General features: G+C 40.2%; 1 protein-coding gene across 1 annotated transcript; it reads left to right on the top strand.

Annotated features, from left to right (window-relative positions):
- The first annotated feature begins 1,563 nt into the window (after positions 1-1,563).
- CETN3 (centrin 3) lies at positions 1,564-14,275 on the top strand. The gene is made up of 5 exons (XM_064140209.1): positions 1,564-1,704; positions 4,028-4,163; positions 6,319-6,433; positions 9,905-10,096; positions 13,824-14,275. Exons 1-5 carry the CDS (start codon positions 1,688-1,690, stop codon positions 13,865-13,867), a joined length of 504 nt encoding a protein of 167 aa, XP_063996279.1. The 5' UTR covers positions 1,564-1,687; the 3' UTR covers positions 13,868-14,275.
- The last annotated feature ends 1,940 nt before the right edge of the window (positions 14,276-16,215 follow it).

The raw sequence follows: 16,215 nt of genomic DNA, 5'->3' as shown, positions 1-16,215 counted from the left end.
TTATACAGTACAGAGTACCTACCACCTTGATATGACCAGCGTGGCCTAAGTGCAGAGCTACCAGCACCGAGTCCTGAGAATATATATTCAACTCCCTGTCTCAAACTGAGAATAAAAAATAGATGTGAAAGCAAGCGTACAAATGCTCAGAAGGTGGCATTTAATTGAAGGTATATTTAAACAGTAAGGAGTGAAATTAAGACCTTCTCATAAAAAAAACTCACTACAGCACAGTTCAGGGTAAACTCTACCACTAGTTTATGCTTTCAGTTACAAAGCTACTATCTGTTAACCAAGATGACTTCTGACAGTGCCTCTGTATCATTGATCTATGGACCAGATATAACACAAAAGCCAAATAAACCTTGTGGTCTCCTTGACATTATTAAGGAAAAAAATATCTCTTGAGCGTATCTACTGAATCAAACTTTTCACAGCTAACATGTGCCCAAGGCCAACCTGCTACTGGTTTATTACTGGAAAACTATGGATCTGCAGCTGTAAATCACCTTCAAGACACGCTGTGGTTCCTGAAACATGCAGGACTGAAGTGCCTGAAGGCATTTTTCACTGAATGAGTCTTTCCTGTGAATTTAAGTCAGACTGACGAGGAAAGATATGAACACTCACAGCATCCAGCTAACACTGGATTTTGCTGCTTCAACAGTGCTTACGAGTCTGCTGAGCCAATCTGGAATGAGAAGGCATAAGATACAGCTATTGTGCCACCGACCAGAGAAGCTGCAGAACCCTCTCTCAACGTTTTTATGAAGGAGGATCTCCTGTATTCACCCAGCATGCAACATTGGCTCATTTGGTGCTTTGCAAAGCACAAACACACTAATGCAAATGAGAACTGGAATTTAAGAAAGGCAAACGGAGTACAACGTCAGGAGGAACTGATAAAAATCCGTAAGCTCTGACTATTGTGTGTACACATAGCGCAAGAACACGCTCACGGAGCGCATCTCCCCTCGTGCTCTGGAACTGAAGCAGAGCTCCTAGACCCTATATCAACAGTGCGCAGCAAGTAACGACTCTCAACTGAAAGACACCAAGCCCCGTTTACAATACACTGCCAATACCCAGGCGTGCACACAGTGCCCGCTGCCCGACCCCGGCGAGCAGGACTGCCGCCTGCGGCCGCTCCTCTACGGCCCGCCGTGTTTCCACACTCAAGATGGCCGCGTTCGACCCGGCGGTTGAGGACGCAGGTAGAAGCCAAACTTTGTGCCACAGCCCAGCATATCAGGACCAAGAGAGACGAGCGCAGACGCCACACCCGCTCCGAGGCGCTCCTGAAAGCCTGCCAACCGCGCTACAGTACAAACAGCTCCAGAGCAGTCACCACACTCTACGAGCAACAACCCCCTCCGCACCCTGACCTCTGCCCGAACCGCGCTGCACTCTGGGCAACAGCTCCTAACACCTAAACTCCACCTCAAGTAGCAACGGTTAGCCAATAAGCGGCCGCCTAGCCCTGGAAGGCGGGAAGATTGCCTCCAGCGCTCCAATCAAGCGGAGGCAGAGCGGCGAGCAGGGCGCGGGTTGGTGGGCGCCGGCGTCGTGCCGCGTTTCTAAGGGGAAGGGAGAGCAGCAGGCCCGTGGTAGTGAGGGAGGTGGTGGTGTCCTCTCGTTCGGTGTCGCTCCGTCAGACCCAGCTCTGCCCGGCGCGGACGGCGGCAGCATGAGCTTGGCTTTGAGGTCGGTACGAGCCTGGGCGGTTTCCCTAAGGGGCTCTGCAGCGCGGCGAGTGGCTGTGCTAGAGGCCAACCCTCCAGGGCCCTCAGGGCCTCGCTATCTTCTCGGAGATATGTCCGGGGAAAGTGGGGTGGGACGGGCAGCTGTAGGGCCTGGGCTCTGGCTCTGCCAGTGAAGGTTATTCACAAGCTCCGTCCGCCTATGTCTGATCCCTTCGGAGTTGGGGTAGTGGGCGGATTGGGGCCGGTAGCCGTTTGTTCACTGAAGGAGGGTCGCATCTGGCTTTGAGGGGTTCACTTCTGGGTTGTCTAAAGTAAATACACCTTATAAAAGCCTTTTAATGCGTGTTAAGATAGGCTGTTGAGTTGGCATTGTTTTTAAGTTCTAATTCAGTAGCTGCTGTGCAAAGGGACTTGGCTTGTGAATTCTGTGCCTGGCAAATCCTTGCCTTACACATAATTAATACATGTATGTGGTGTATGTGTTCCATAGTTCTTCAGTATGAGAACTGCATGTGGTAGAAGTGGTTGTAGAAGTGCCTCTAAAGTCTTTACATTTAAGTAATGCTTTCTCTTTTGGGAAAAAAAAATATGCTGAGCACTAAATAAACACTTCAGTAGCCAAATCCTTCTTCCAGAAGTGGGCATTAATCTGCTTTCAGACCCTAAATGGATTTTGTCATCACAGCTCACAAGAGCTGGATCTGAGCTGCTGCTCTCCCAACCCTAATTATTATAATAGCCAGCTAAGCGTTGTTTTGGTCCTTCCAAAAGTTATAGTAATCCAAAGCTTGAGTGAAATGCTGTCCCAGCTGGTCTGCTAAGGACTTCTCTTTCTTTGATGATACAGTGGTCTGAGGCAGGTCCAGCTTGCATAGCTTGCACTTGTCTATATTTGGAGTCTTCACTGATGTAGCTTTGGTAGTTGCTGAAAGTTAAATTCCAGATGTGTGTTTAATCTTTGCTTTTGATTAAAATTAGCAAGTCCTTAGGAAAAGCAAGAGCAGCTCATTGCAGGAGATTTGGAAAATAAATGTCCTTGAAAAGCAGTTTTCTCTTTACTCATCACTGATTTTTATGCATTTTACAGTAGGTGACGCAGCATGTAATTTAACTCCAGTACTAATAAACAAATGAGTGTAAAAAGCCTTTTTCTGAGAGGATAATCTTAATTGTGCAATAATTTATGTTAGAAAGGACTTGTAGAAGTCATCTAGTCCAGCTTTCTTCTAAAAGCAGATCTGACTCAAAACCGAATGAGATTACTAGCACCTTTTCTAATTGGATTCCAGCACGTTTGATTGTGGAGATTCTTCAGTCTTGCATAACAACTGTAGCAGCCTGTAAACACTCACCCTGGAAACGTATTTCCTCTTAGGTCTAGATGCAGTTCATCTTCTTGCATTTTGTAATTGACTCATCCTTTCCGCTGCTCTTCTTTAAGAGGTACCTGTCTCAGTGTTCTCTGTAAGGACCCTCTGGGTAGTGAACAACAGTACTTGGATGCCCTTTCCTTAGCCCTTCCTCACCCCTGCCCCATTCACAGCAGTTAATCTCACTGATGTGAATAAGGCACAGTTAAAGCAAAATCTACCCTTCTTTAGCCAGTTCCATCCCTTTCAGTCTTTTTCTACTGTTGTTCCCAGTATGTGAATCATATATTTTACGTGTGTTATCTGAAAGCTTAATCATATTTCTAGACTAACCAAGGAGAAGAGGACCATATTTGAGCAAGATATGCTCATCTGGAGGGCTTGCCTCTCTTGCCTGGGTCAAAACAGAGCAAAACTCCTTTAGAGTAGTGTGTATGTATGTACTGTGAAGGAAAAGTCCTTAAATGCTAATTAACTAAGAACTGTTACAGGCAGCAAAGCTGATTTGTGGCACCTAATGCCTATTTAGTGGCCAGACAGCTCAGTTGTCTGCACTGGTTAAGCCTCCTGTGGCCTATATGTCTCAAATTCTTTCTTCTAAATTACAGTTCAAAAATACAGTTGTTTTCTGGAGTTGTGTCATTTCAACTGCTAGTCTAGTTTGTAATCCCAAGTATTCTTTTTTAAGCAGTACTTTCTCTGCCCTCTTGTTGTTGTATATACTAACCAAAACACCCGTGCTTTTTTTATCCTGAATGGGGGAGAGGAGGTGTTACTCAGTTTTCACAAAATAATTGTCTGTTTCAAGTATTATTTGAAACTGAGAGAACAAGCTGGGAAGAGACTGACCAGACAAGGTAATGATTCTTACTAGTGGAAAATGTTGTCTACAGTTGTACTTTCCCAGCAAATAACTAGAAATCAATTGTACTTAATTTTTTTCTTCTTACACAGGAATGAGCTTTCAGTAGAAAAATGTAAAAAAAAGAAGAGAAGAGAACTCACTGAGGAACAGAAGCAAGAAATTAAAGACGCCTTTGAGTTGTTTGATACAGACAAAGATAGAGCAATAAATTACCATGAACTGAAGGTAAAGTTTTTTCCTTTAAGCAGTTTTATGGCGTATAATATGTATCTGTTTCATGGTAAGTTTTTAAGATGTTTAGTTTTAGATAACTCAGAGAGTTTTAAAACATTTTAAATACATGTTTTGTGTTTAAAGACCTCTTGGTGGGCTGAAAGAGTGAGGGTATTTGAGGCAGGGGGAGGGGAGGGAGGCGCATACTGCATCAGTGCGGAGTTGAGCTCCTCTTCCCACGCTATATACTTGATGCAGTAACACAACTGCTGCAGTGTTATACATAACATTGTACTGATTGCTCCACAGGGTTTATCTTGGACTAAGTGGGACAGCTCGTGAAAACCTCTTTGGTTCAGTTTCAAGGCACTGTGTAACCTAAAGCTTGGTGTTGTGAAAATCCACAGGTTTCAGATGATTAGGTAAAAGCTGTAGATAAAATGTATAAAAGTGCTGACTGCAAGCCAGGGCTTACCCTGTTGTTTATCGGGGAGCTGATGGATTGTGGGATGAAATGCTCTTTCAGGGAGGTTCAGCAGTTGTCCTTCCAAGCATTCCACCCCCCCCGGTTTATTGCTATCAGCTAACCGATTAGGATGGCAGTCTTTCCTAGTGAGTCCTCCCATCTGGAATTCTCTAGAACTAGTACATGAAGTTTATTACAGTGTCTTTTAATATTTATGAATTTTTATTTTATTTAGACTTTATGAAGAACAAAAAGTGGCTTTTGAGAGGCCAGTGTTTCTGTGATGTACTGTATGTGATTCTTTGGGAAGGAACCCCAGCATGATGGGGGTTGAAAGGGACCTCAGGGGATCATCAAGTTCAACCCCCCTTCTAAAGCTGGTTCACTCACTGTGGGTTGCCCAGGATCATAATATCCAGACAGATTTGGGAAGGAGACCCTGTGACCTGTCTGGGTAGCCTGCTCCAGGGTTTCAGCATCCTCACACCAAAGAAGCTTTTCCCTTTGTCCAGATGGAAGGAGCCTCCTGGGTGCCAGTGTGTGTCCATTGCCTCTCATCCCATTCTTGAATGGTACTGTGAGGATTCTGGTCCCATCCCCTTCCTCTCTGCCCTGCAGATATTGATAAAATCTCCTTTCAGTGTGCTCTTCCTTAGGCTAAACAGCCCCATTCTCAGCCTTTCCTCCTCAGGGAGATCCTCCAGTCCCCTCAGCATCTGATTGACTCTCTCCAGTAGTTCCCTGTCTCTGACACCTAATCCTAGCTGCTGGGTCAGCATTCAGCCTCTACCAGTTAACTCAAATGAGAAAAAATAAATCCGAGTTCTTTTTACTTTAATTGCTGTTACAGGAATGTCTGAGGGCAACAGTTCCTTTCTATTTATTTCAGAGTTCAGGTGTTTTATCTTTGCTAGAAGCCACAGTGAGTGAGGTGGTGCTGAGGAATGTTTTGGGACTGTTACTGCACTTTTAACAGTTTGATATGCTTTGAATTCCTTGTTGTCAAAATAGGGGAAAAAAAAGCTGTTTCTTAGCTGTCATTTAAGTGTTGTGACTCTGAAGATAATACTATAGAAGAACAGAAACAAGGGAGAGAACTATCTGCTTTTCTTCAAAATGAGCATGTAGCATAGGTTTTTACATCCATTAGGATTGTGGTTTTCCTCTTTTGTACATTCATCAGTTTGGAGGAAGTCGAAGGTAGTGAGAAGTCTCAGTTAAAACAGGAAGCTAAACATGAAATCCTAACCTAATGGGAAAACAAGAATAAAATTGGTTGTTTTTTGCTGTTCCCTGGAAAAGCTGTAAAGTCACTGGTAAGCGGGCTTGTAAATCCATGAACACACTCGATATGAATGCTAAAGAATAGTTTGGAAAATGATTTGCAGTTTTAGCAGTACTTGAAGTGTTTTTGGAAGTTAGGAAAATAAATCTGTTTGTCCTAAGGAGCACTTGGTTCAGTGTGTTAAAATTCCTGACATTGCTTTTTCACTGTAACTTGGTGTTCCATTTGCTCATAGGTTTAAGAGATTTTTATATCCAAAGCTTTTTTCCCCCTTTTATTATCTTTATTATTGATGTTAAACTGCTGATACCCACCTTCTTTCTTAGGCAAGAAGGCAATTACTGAAAATAAAAAAAGCTGCTCAATCTCTTTTAATGATCTTTCTGTGTGGTTGCATTTCCATTTTATTCCAAAAGGTGGCAATGAGAGCCCTGGGGTTTGATGTGAAAAAAGCTGATGTACTGAAAATACTTAAAGATTATGACCGAGAAGCAACAGGCATGATCAGTTTTGAAGATTTCAATGAAGTTGGTAAGTTGTTTGATATGTACCTTTAGAGAAATGTAGCATATAGTAGTGACTGTGACTTGGAAACAGTGATTTGTGTACTTTAAGGGAATAGATATGAGAGATTTTTTTTTTTTTTCCTTAATAGAGGTCAACAGTGGAGGAAAAAAAATCTTTTGCTTTCTGAATACTGCATTTTATATGTAGAGATGAATGGTAGACATAGTATAAAAAAAAAACAGAGCATACAGAGAACTCATCATTTTTTCTGTGGTGCAACTTTGAAAAAAACATAACTTAATATTCAAATATTCTTGTGGTGTTTATGACTTTTTGTAAGAGTCTCTCTGCTGCTGTGGAGAATGTGTTTGGCATTGAGTTTCATGGGAAGGAGTGTGTATTCTTAACTGGAAACTGAATACAGTCCACACATATATAACAAAGATAAGAGAAAATGAAGCAGATGTTAAATATTGTAGTTCAAGGATTTTCATCTCCTGATAAAAACAGTGGAATTTCATTAGGTTGTTTCTTTCATCTGAAGATTGTGTATGGTTCAGTTTGACATACTTTGAGTATGTCTTTGAGTGTCTGCAGAACTCACAAAGATTAGAGTTTAAGTTTCTTTGAAGATTTTTTTTTTTGGCAGTTACACATGATTTATACTTCTTCATACAACTCGTGTACTGAAAAAAAATTAAACTCTGTGGTATTTCTCCATGCATGACTTCCTTTATTATTCCAGTTCACGTGTTCAAAGTACTGGATTTCTGTAAACTTTCTGGAAAGGAAAAACCCCAGGGAAAAAAAAAACTCAGTATGGTACATGTGTAGTTGCTCTTGACTACAAAGAACAATCTACTTATTGAGGCAAAACAAGTTATTGCTGGGAATATGGCAAATTTCAGCATTTAACAGATTAATATTGGACAATATGTGTTATTAATTACAAAAATCAATTTCTATACTTGTTTTCCAGGTTAGAGCAACTCGTGTCAGAACATACCGCAAAATAAAGCCACAGGAAAATAGATGTGATCAGTGCTGATTTATTTTTTGTTTTAAAAATTAGAGTATTGTTTTAAGAGTAATAATAATATAACTATCAATAATAGAATAATAGTAACTCTTAATATAACTCTAATGATGTCATTATTATATAATATTATTAAATATACTGTAATTACTGTGTAATTATTTATTAATTCCTGGTGTTTGGCTCTGTCCTTTTCCATTGTTTCCTGGTTCTCTCCTGGCCAGCTGAATAGGCAGTCAATAAGTCCTGTATTGTAGAAAACGCAATACGTATATGAAAGGTGGTCAAACCTGTCCAAAAACTTGAATCGGATTTGAGTGCTTTTTGATGCAGTGTGACCTTGGCACAGAGTTAAATGTGATAACCAATCCCAGCAGAAAGCTCTCAGAATTAGAGAAAAGAATTTAGAGAAGTTTTACTTGTAAAGAGCTGCCCAGTATAGCTAAGGAATTCTTAAGCTATCATTTTGATAAATTTTTTTTTGCAACTTAATGATATTTATGGTTTTAAATGTAGAAATGCCCCATCTGAAATGTATGAAGATACAATTATATTTTGTCTTGTTTGGTGCATCTTACATGTGGTGTTTAGAGACCTAGTGTTCTTCAGATAAATGTTCTTTTTGTCACAAAAGATAGATTTTTTTTTTTTTCAAATGATGCAATACTGTTATCACAGTATCACTGTATCACCAAGGTTGGAAGAGACCTCACAGATCATCAAGTCCAACCCTTTACCACAGTGCCCAAGGCTAGACCATGGCACCAAGTGCCACATCCAACCTTGCCTTGAACTGCCCCAGGGACAACGACTCCACCACCTCCTCAGGCAGCCCATTCCAGTGCCCAATGACTCTCAGTGAAGAACTTTCTCCTCACCTCGAGCCGAAATTTCCCCTGGCGCAGCCTGAGGCTGTGTCCTCTTGTTCTGGAGCTGGCCACCTGAGAGAAGAGAGCAACCTCCCCCTGGCCACAACCACCCTTCAGGTAGTTGTAGACAGCAATAAGGTCACCCCTGAGCCTCCTCTTCTCCAGGCTAAACAATCCCAGCTCCCTCAGCCTCTCCTCATAGGGCTTGTGCTCGAGGCCTCTCACCAGCCTCGTCGCCCTTTTCTGGACATGCTCGAGCATCTCAGTGTCCTTCCTAAACTCGGGGGCCCAGAAGTGAACGCAGTACTCGAGGTGTGCTCTGACCAGTGCAGAGTACAGGGGCAGAATGACCTCCCTACTCCTGCTGACCACACCATTCCTGATGCAGGCCAGGATGCCATTGGCTCTCTTGGCCACCTGGGCACACTGCTGGCTCATGTTCAGGCGGGTATCAATCAGTACCCCCAGATCCCTCTCTGTCTGGCTGCTCTCCAGCCACTCCGACCCCAGCCTGTATCTCTGCATGGGGTTGTTGTGGCCAAAGTGCAGCACCCTGCACTTCGAGCTATTGAATGCCATCCCATTGGCCTCTGTCCAGGCGGTCAAGGCTCTGCAGCGGGATCCTTCTGCCCTCTAACTCAGTCACATTATGCATCCTAGTTGTTTTAAGTGAAAAATACATTTAATATAAATCTGAGGGATTTATGTAGACATAAACTTTGTCATTGCAGTGATCTTAAATGAGCTTGAATCTAATTTTTCCCAGTCAGGTTTGCTAAGGCAGAGCAGGCATTCCATCTGCAGACAGCAGCAGATGCTAAGTGGTTCCCTTTGCACAAACAGGGTTGATGAGTTTTTAATGGCTTGATGTGATAAATAGCAAGCTCTGTAATAAAAGACCAGCAGGTACAGAGATGTGAAGATTACATTACAGTTAGTTGGTCTGAAATGTTACCTGGAAAATATTTTGTGGCAAATGCATCATTTCTGTTACCAAAACTGACAAAAAATGGTTCTGAAAAAAAGGAATGATAAAGATCAATGAATCCTTTCAGAATTAACATCATGCATTTCACAGCAATGTCCTTTTTATAACCCGTGGGCTTAGGGTATTGTTAGTGTGAATTTTCTGTCTAAAAGGAAGGTTCATGTGAGTGGTGTATTTTTTTTTGTTAGTATTTCAGTGTTCTCTCCAAGTCAGAATTCTTTCCTGATCAAAATGTATTAAGAATTTCACATGTATTCATCTGACAGAGCTGATATTTAATCTGAAAGGTAAGTTTGGAACAAAGCAGGTGTGGCTGTACTCTCAGTTTCTCTTGAAGGGTGTGTTGCAAGCGTGACTGTCTAAATTGCCCTGTAGCTTTCCACTGCAACAGGTATATCCCAAAGACAAGCTCAACTTGGTAAAAGAGAGATGAGGAAGAGAGGTCATCATGACTATTTATTTGGCTGCTTTCTGAATTGAAATTAAAAAACCAAAGACTGAGTGCAGTCAGAAGTGTTTGTCTTTCATAATATCGTCAGTCTGGTTAAGGTCATTCTTGATTTACTTTTTAGAATATTCTAACTTAAGTATCCCTCTTACAGTGACAGACTGGATACTGGATAGAGACCCACAAGAAGAAATACTCAAGGCATTCAAATTGTTTGATGATGATGACTCTGGTAAAATAAGTCTGAGAAACCTGCGCCGGGTTGCTAGAGAATTGGGTGAAAATATGTCTGATGAAGAACTACGGGCTATGATTGAAGAATTTGACAAGGATGGAGATGGAGAGAGTATGTGTTATTAAACAAACGCCCATATTATCTCTTCTTCATGTCCTTCCCTTTAAATGTGGCTTTGTTAAAATGTCTTTTTTTTCCTTCTAAATAACCTTCAGTTTAAACTTAATTTAGCTTACAAATAATGAAAATGATAGGTTTTGGCAGCTACTAGTCCTGCTAACACATCTTGGGTTCTAAAAATCAAGTTGACTTCTTAAATTAGTTCACCATTAGCTGTTACTCAACCAGCAGATTGTTGAAAATGTAGTTGAAGTTGGAAGTTAGTGAATTGGTACTTGGGACATTCTCTCTACCTACATTACATTTTTTATTCCTTATAAGTAACAGGATTAAAGTGTTGAGAGAAACTTTTGATCACCTAGTCAGTATTTCCAAGTAGTGATGTATCACAGCTGTGATTTCAGTCGTGGTGGCAGTCAGATATGGAGTATTAAGATCCTCAGTCATGCTGGAAATATCACAGTATCACAGTATTATTAGGATAGGAAGAGACCTCACAGATCATCAAGTCCAACCCTTTACCACAGAGCTCAAGGCTAGACCATGGCACCAAGTGCCACGTCCAATCTTGCCTTGAACAGCCCCAGGGACGGCAACTCCACCACCTCCCCAGGCAGCCCATTCCAGTGTCCAAATAGCCTGAGTCTATGCAGGATCATGAAAGTGTCTGGAAAGCTGTACATCAGAGAAGGACTTGGGAATGTTGATCTGTGGTGGGCTAAACGTGAGCCAGCGTGTGCCTTGGTGCCCAAGAAGACCAACAGTATCATGTTTCCTATCAGGAATAGTTGACCAGCAGAACTAGAGAAGCAGTTGTCTTTCTGTACTTAGCACTGGTATATTCTGAATAGTGTGTTCAGTTTTGGGGCTTTCACTACAAGAAGGACATTTTAGCGCTGGAGCATGTCCAAAGGACAGCTTAGCTGATGAATGTTCTGAAACAGATGAGGGAGGTGGGATTGTTTAGTCTGGAGAAGACTAAGCATGAGACTCGATAGACAGATCTTAAAGGTCTATGGACTAGATCTTAAAGGTCTTTTCCAAGCGAAATGATTCTGTGATCCTGTAACTTAACATACTTCTGAACCTCATAGTGGTGAACAGAATCTGGTGAGAAATGGTCCTGGCAGTTGACATGGTCTATACAGAGTTACCTGCAGAGGGATTTTTAGCTTGATAAAGAAAGAGGTAACAAATCCATCTGATACTATGCTTATTAATTGATATTATTTGTAAGCATTGAAACTTAGGTTTATTTCATTAATTTCAAAACATTTTTGTGCTTATACCAAAAACATTAATATCTAAATTTCAGGGAGCACTCACATGACAAGTCAAAAGTAATTTTCAAGTATATTTTGTTCTGTATTTGCTCTCCTGGAACTGCCAATTAAAATGTCAGGATTGTAGATCAAGGAATTTCTTTTTTTTTTCCTGTCATGTGGCTATTTGGTCAAGTGGAAGCTGACTGTAATTAGTCTTTTCATAATTATTTTGAGTTTTTAAAATCCGATTGATCAGTTAAGAGTGGGTGGCTCAGTTTCCTCTTACTCATTCATCCGTTCCTTCTCTTTGTTAGAGCAGTCAAGCATGAGATCAGATACAGAAGATTGACAGCATAATGTTTGTATGTGGTGCTGTTTATCCTTAAGGTTCTGTGTGTTTTCTGTTCTTTAAAGAAAACTGATTCTGTTTCTAGCTTTTTAAGGATTTGTTCTGAAAAAGTAAATAATCCTGTGAATCACTGTTCCGTTTAGCTTCAAACATCTGGGTTGTACATCAAAATCTTGCTGTCATCTAATTCTCCTCCTTTTCCTGCCAAAAAAAAATCTGAAACTGCTAGTTGGCAGGATTTTTAATTGATACTTCAAATACGGGAATAATACCACTTGTGATTTAACACCGTTCTTGTTTTGGTGCACTGTTTTGCAATGTCTGTTGTGATACCTGGTCTATTTGAACCCTTGTGTTCCCAGCAAAACCTCTGAGCTGTACAAAAGTTTCTGAAGATGACAGTATTTTTGACATCTTTCTATCTGCCTTAAATCACAAATAATGTTTTCTTATTCTTACTCATAGGAATGGCTTCTCTTTGGGGGTATGATTGTTTAGAAATGCCTTTCTGTCAGTTCATGCAGTTTTTGTAGTCTCAATGTGGGTGCATCTGTAGGAAACATGATCCTCTCTTGGGTCTCAGATTTTGGCACAGAATTAGGGGCATAAACCTTTACTGAAATAATATCTTCAACTCTGCAGAGTTCATGTTAGATGTGGTGCATTTTTGTTTTTCTTTTATGCTCGTTTATGTTGTGGAAATGAGGGAAATCTGATGCTAGGAAAGATTGTGTCTGTTTCTGATTACTTTGTGCTTAATTTGTGAACAGAACCTAAATCCCGGGATGGTTTATTTGGATTAACTGAGAATTGTACCTGTGATTTTCTTTACAGTTTGTTACAAAATTTCTTCTGCTATTATAACACTGTATTTCAACTCTGCAGCACTCTTTAACAGAGACGCTTTAAGTCAGGATATTTTAGGGAGGATGTTTGTATTTGTGTCATTTGCAGTGATAAAGCTGTGGAAATGTTTCCTAAAGCTACACAGACAACATAGTGCTTATATATACTAATACTAACATAGTGTAGCTATATAATTGATATTTCAGAGTTCAGAGTTGTAAGATAGTAAATCTACTTTTTACTTATTTTTGGATGTATCACAACAGAGCACATTTAGGTTCATTCTTTATGCCTTAACATACTTGAACTTGTTTAATTTTCTTCTGGTTGTAAGTGTAGCTCTTACTTTGCAGGGCTTTGTTTAGGAGTAGCTTGGGCGGATAATTGTCAGGGAGAATTCTTTGTACGTATCTGGTCTTTTCCATGCCACACTGCCTTACTCTAATAATTTCCCACTGCAGTAATTAGCTGCAGAGTGAACATGTTGATTGGTTAACTCTTCTGCAGTGGCTGTGTTTTAACATATGAGGAAGGTCAATAGCTCAGGTATAAGTGCAGGAAAATAATTAATGACTGCTAATTAATTTATTATTATGACTTAATTTCTTCAAGTGCATTTGTGTAAAATTTCTATTAATTATAACTGAAGAATGAGAAAAGTTCAGATGGGGAAAAGCTTGTCAAAAGTCTTATTTTAATTCTTGCTAATTTATGGAGTCATTAGTTCTTAGAATTCATTTTGTCTTTGGCAAGTGTTAGTTTGAGAAAGGAATAGCATGGTTTGGGGTGGGGGCATATTGGGCATGAATGTGTGCATCATGATTAATAAAACTGGATTTGATTGTAACTAGAACTGCAGTATTGTTGCTTGAGAAGCACTTAATATGTTATCTGCCCTCTACGATTATAGATTTTTAAGATTTATATGAAGTATTGCATTACTTTTGGTGTACTTTTACTTTCATGGTTGGGAATATTAACATGTTACATGTGAGCTAGGTTCTGGCTTAAGTGGTTTATGTAATTAAGCTTACATTTTGATATTTTTTTTTCTTTTATGTGACAAAAAAGAAGACAAAAAATTGTTACAGAAGCAACAAATCCAAACCTGTAAACCCTGATTAAAAGTGAATCAAATATAACGAATACTAAATCAATGGGAAATATTGAAGTGTTATACAGAGAAGCATTATTTTCTTGTGGCTTATAGTTATTTGCTGCTTGTCTCATGGTTTTATCTCTTTTTTTTTTTTTATAGTCAATCAAGAAGAGTTTATTGCTATTATGACTGGAGATATTTAGCATTAGAAGACAAGAAATGAACTCAGCACAAAATGGAGGAATTATTGACAGCTTCCATTGCAATGTTTTGTACTTCCATTCATTTCTGTAGCTGGAGTGATGCAGAGAATTACTTTGCTCGCAGGACCAAACTACGTACAGGTTATGTGCACCAATAGTCAGTACTTTTGTATCATTAAATATTATCACTAGAATAATTGCTAGAAAAATTTAGAATAAGTAATACTGCATTTCAGAATGTTTGAGTACTTGTTTGTAAAATAGCTTTGTATAAAGTTTATAAACTGTATTATACTGTAAGAACCTTTTGAGGTCAGCTTTGTGTTAGCATTAGCTGTGGCCTTAGTTTTGATACTTAAGATTTGACAAACTTCATTTTAATAAAATGTTTACTATTGCTGCTTGAAAGTCTTATTTCTTTGTAGTTTAATCTGAACTGGAAGCCTCCAGGGATATATTTTTTTTTTTTTTGACAGGCTGGTACTTCTGCTCTTCTAGCTGAACAGCAACGTTAAGTGAGCAAAGAGTCACATTCTCAGAGATGCAGTTTACTACCTCTGTGTGTATAGCAAAGGGCAGGCCATTGTACATGATAATAAATTCTCAAAGATGTGCTTAAGTCATCCTTGTATCATTCAGCAGCTCTTCAGTATCCACCTCTGTGATATCTGTGGAGACAATGACAGTTGCTTGCCATGAGTAGATGCTCTTTCTGCGCTATTGCAGGGGATGAATTTTTCAAGTAGTTGAAGAGACCAGCTGTATTTGTAGTTTGCCACATGTCATCAGAAGAGTTCTTGTGGATCAGTTTTCCAGATTTCACTCTAGGATATACCTGTCCCTCTTGAACTGAAGAGTCCAGAACTGAACAGGATACTCCAGATCTAGTTTCAACAGGAAAAACGGGAAGGAGAATGTCCCTTAACCTGTTGGCCACACTTGACTCACATCAGGATACCGCCAGCCTTCCTGATCATAAGGGCATATTGCTGTCGAATGAATAACTCGGTGTTCACCAAGACTTCAAGGATCTTCTCCATGGAGCTGCTTTCTGGCAGGTCAGCCCCTAATCTGTTCTGGTGCATGATACTGTTCCTCCCCAGATACAGAACTACACTTACTGAACCTCATCGTTCACATTCAGAGAGGCATCTTTCAAACAGCCATTGCAGGGAAGGGATGGTCTTATTGTTGAGATTTTAATTTTGATTATTTTTCCCCTCCAAGATTAGTTATTGCAAATATAATGGGAGGAAAATTGTAGGAATAAAATTAATTAGAAATTTGAAAGAGTAATTGGTGTTTTTCTGGAAAGTTAATGTTCAGTTACTGTCTCAAAGTTTGAGTAGGACTTTGGGATGTATTTTATAAGCAGGTTCTTGCTCAAAAAGTAAACAGTATGAAATATTTGCAGGATTAAGATTTGAGTTTCTGTGGAAAAAGAATTCTGCTATTTTAGTGTAGAAATACTTTATTTGTCTAATATTAATTTCACTATAATAACTGGGAAAGAGAGAAGATAAGAGTGGAGGGATTCTGCTATGAAAGAGAAAGCCTTGCCTGGGAATAAACACAGCAGACTTGGACAAGTGAAATGCAATGGTTTATAATCCAGCAGAAAAAAACAAAACAGTAGTGGAGAGGTATTCTGCCGCCTACGCCGATTGTGGTGGAGGGGAGAAATTGATTGGTGTGAGATGATATTCTATAAAAATATGTATTTATTAACTTCAGTATTCTGAACTCTCACCACCCCCAACCACTGAATTTAATATTAAAAGGATCTTACACGGTCATGAAGACATTCTAGGAATAATACAACACCATAACTTATTAATAACTAGCAAACAGTTCAAACTATAAACAGGGAGAGGAGTTTCCTTGCAGCTGAATGCTGCTTGGGGTCTATATACTATTTGCCCAGCAGAGTGGGCTGAAGGCTCTTTCAGCTCTATGGCAGGAGGCAATAGAAATTACAGAGGCATAAAATTCTGATTAATTATCAATCACCCTCCAGGCTTATGTCACAGCCTATGCCTAGTGTCCAAACTTCAAGGGAGGCTTTGCCTGTGGACTTTGAGGCTGAAATCCTCCTGGCTTCAGAGGCAAGGAGAATCTTCCTGGTTTCTGGAGAAATGACAGTCTCTGACCTTGTTCTCCTGGCGAAGGATGCAGTCTCTGCCCTTGTCTCCTGGCTTCTCCTGGACACTCTGTCCTGGGGCTCTTGGCAGGACCTCAGCTGCAGGGGTACAATGCTGTGCAGTCTGAGCATGGTTTCATGCTGGCTAGCAGGCTCAGAGTGTGCAGACAAGTGGACTCTGCTCCTGGTTAACTCAGTGGCAATGGCG

This window comes from Pogoniulus pusillus, chromosome Z (genome assembly GCF_015220805.1).
Source record: "Pogoniulus pusillus isolate bPogPus1 chromosome Z, bPogPus1.pri, whole genome shotgun sequence".
NCBI lineage: Eukaryota > Metazoa > Chordata > Aves > Piciformes > Lybiidae > Pogoniulus > Pogoniulus pusillus.
Note: the sequence above shows the minus strand (reverse complement) of the source record. Positions and strands in the feature narration are given on the sequence as shown.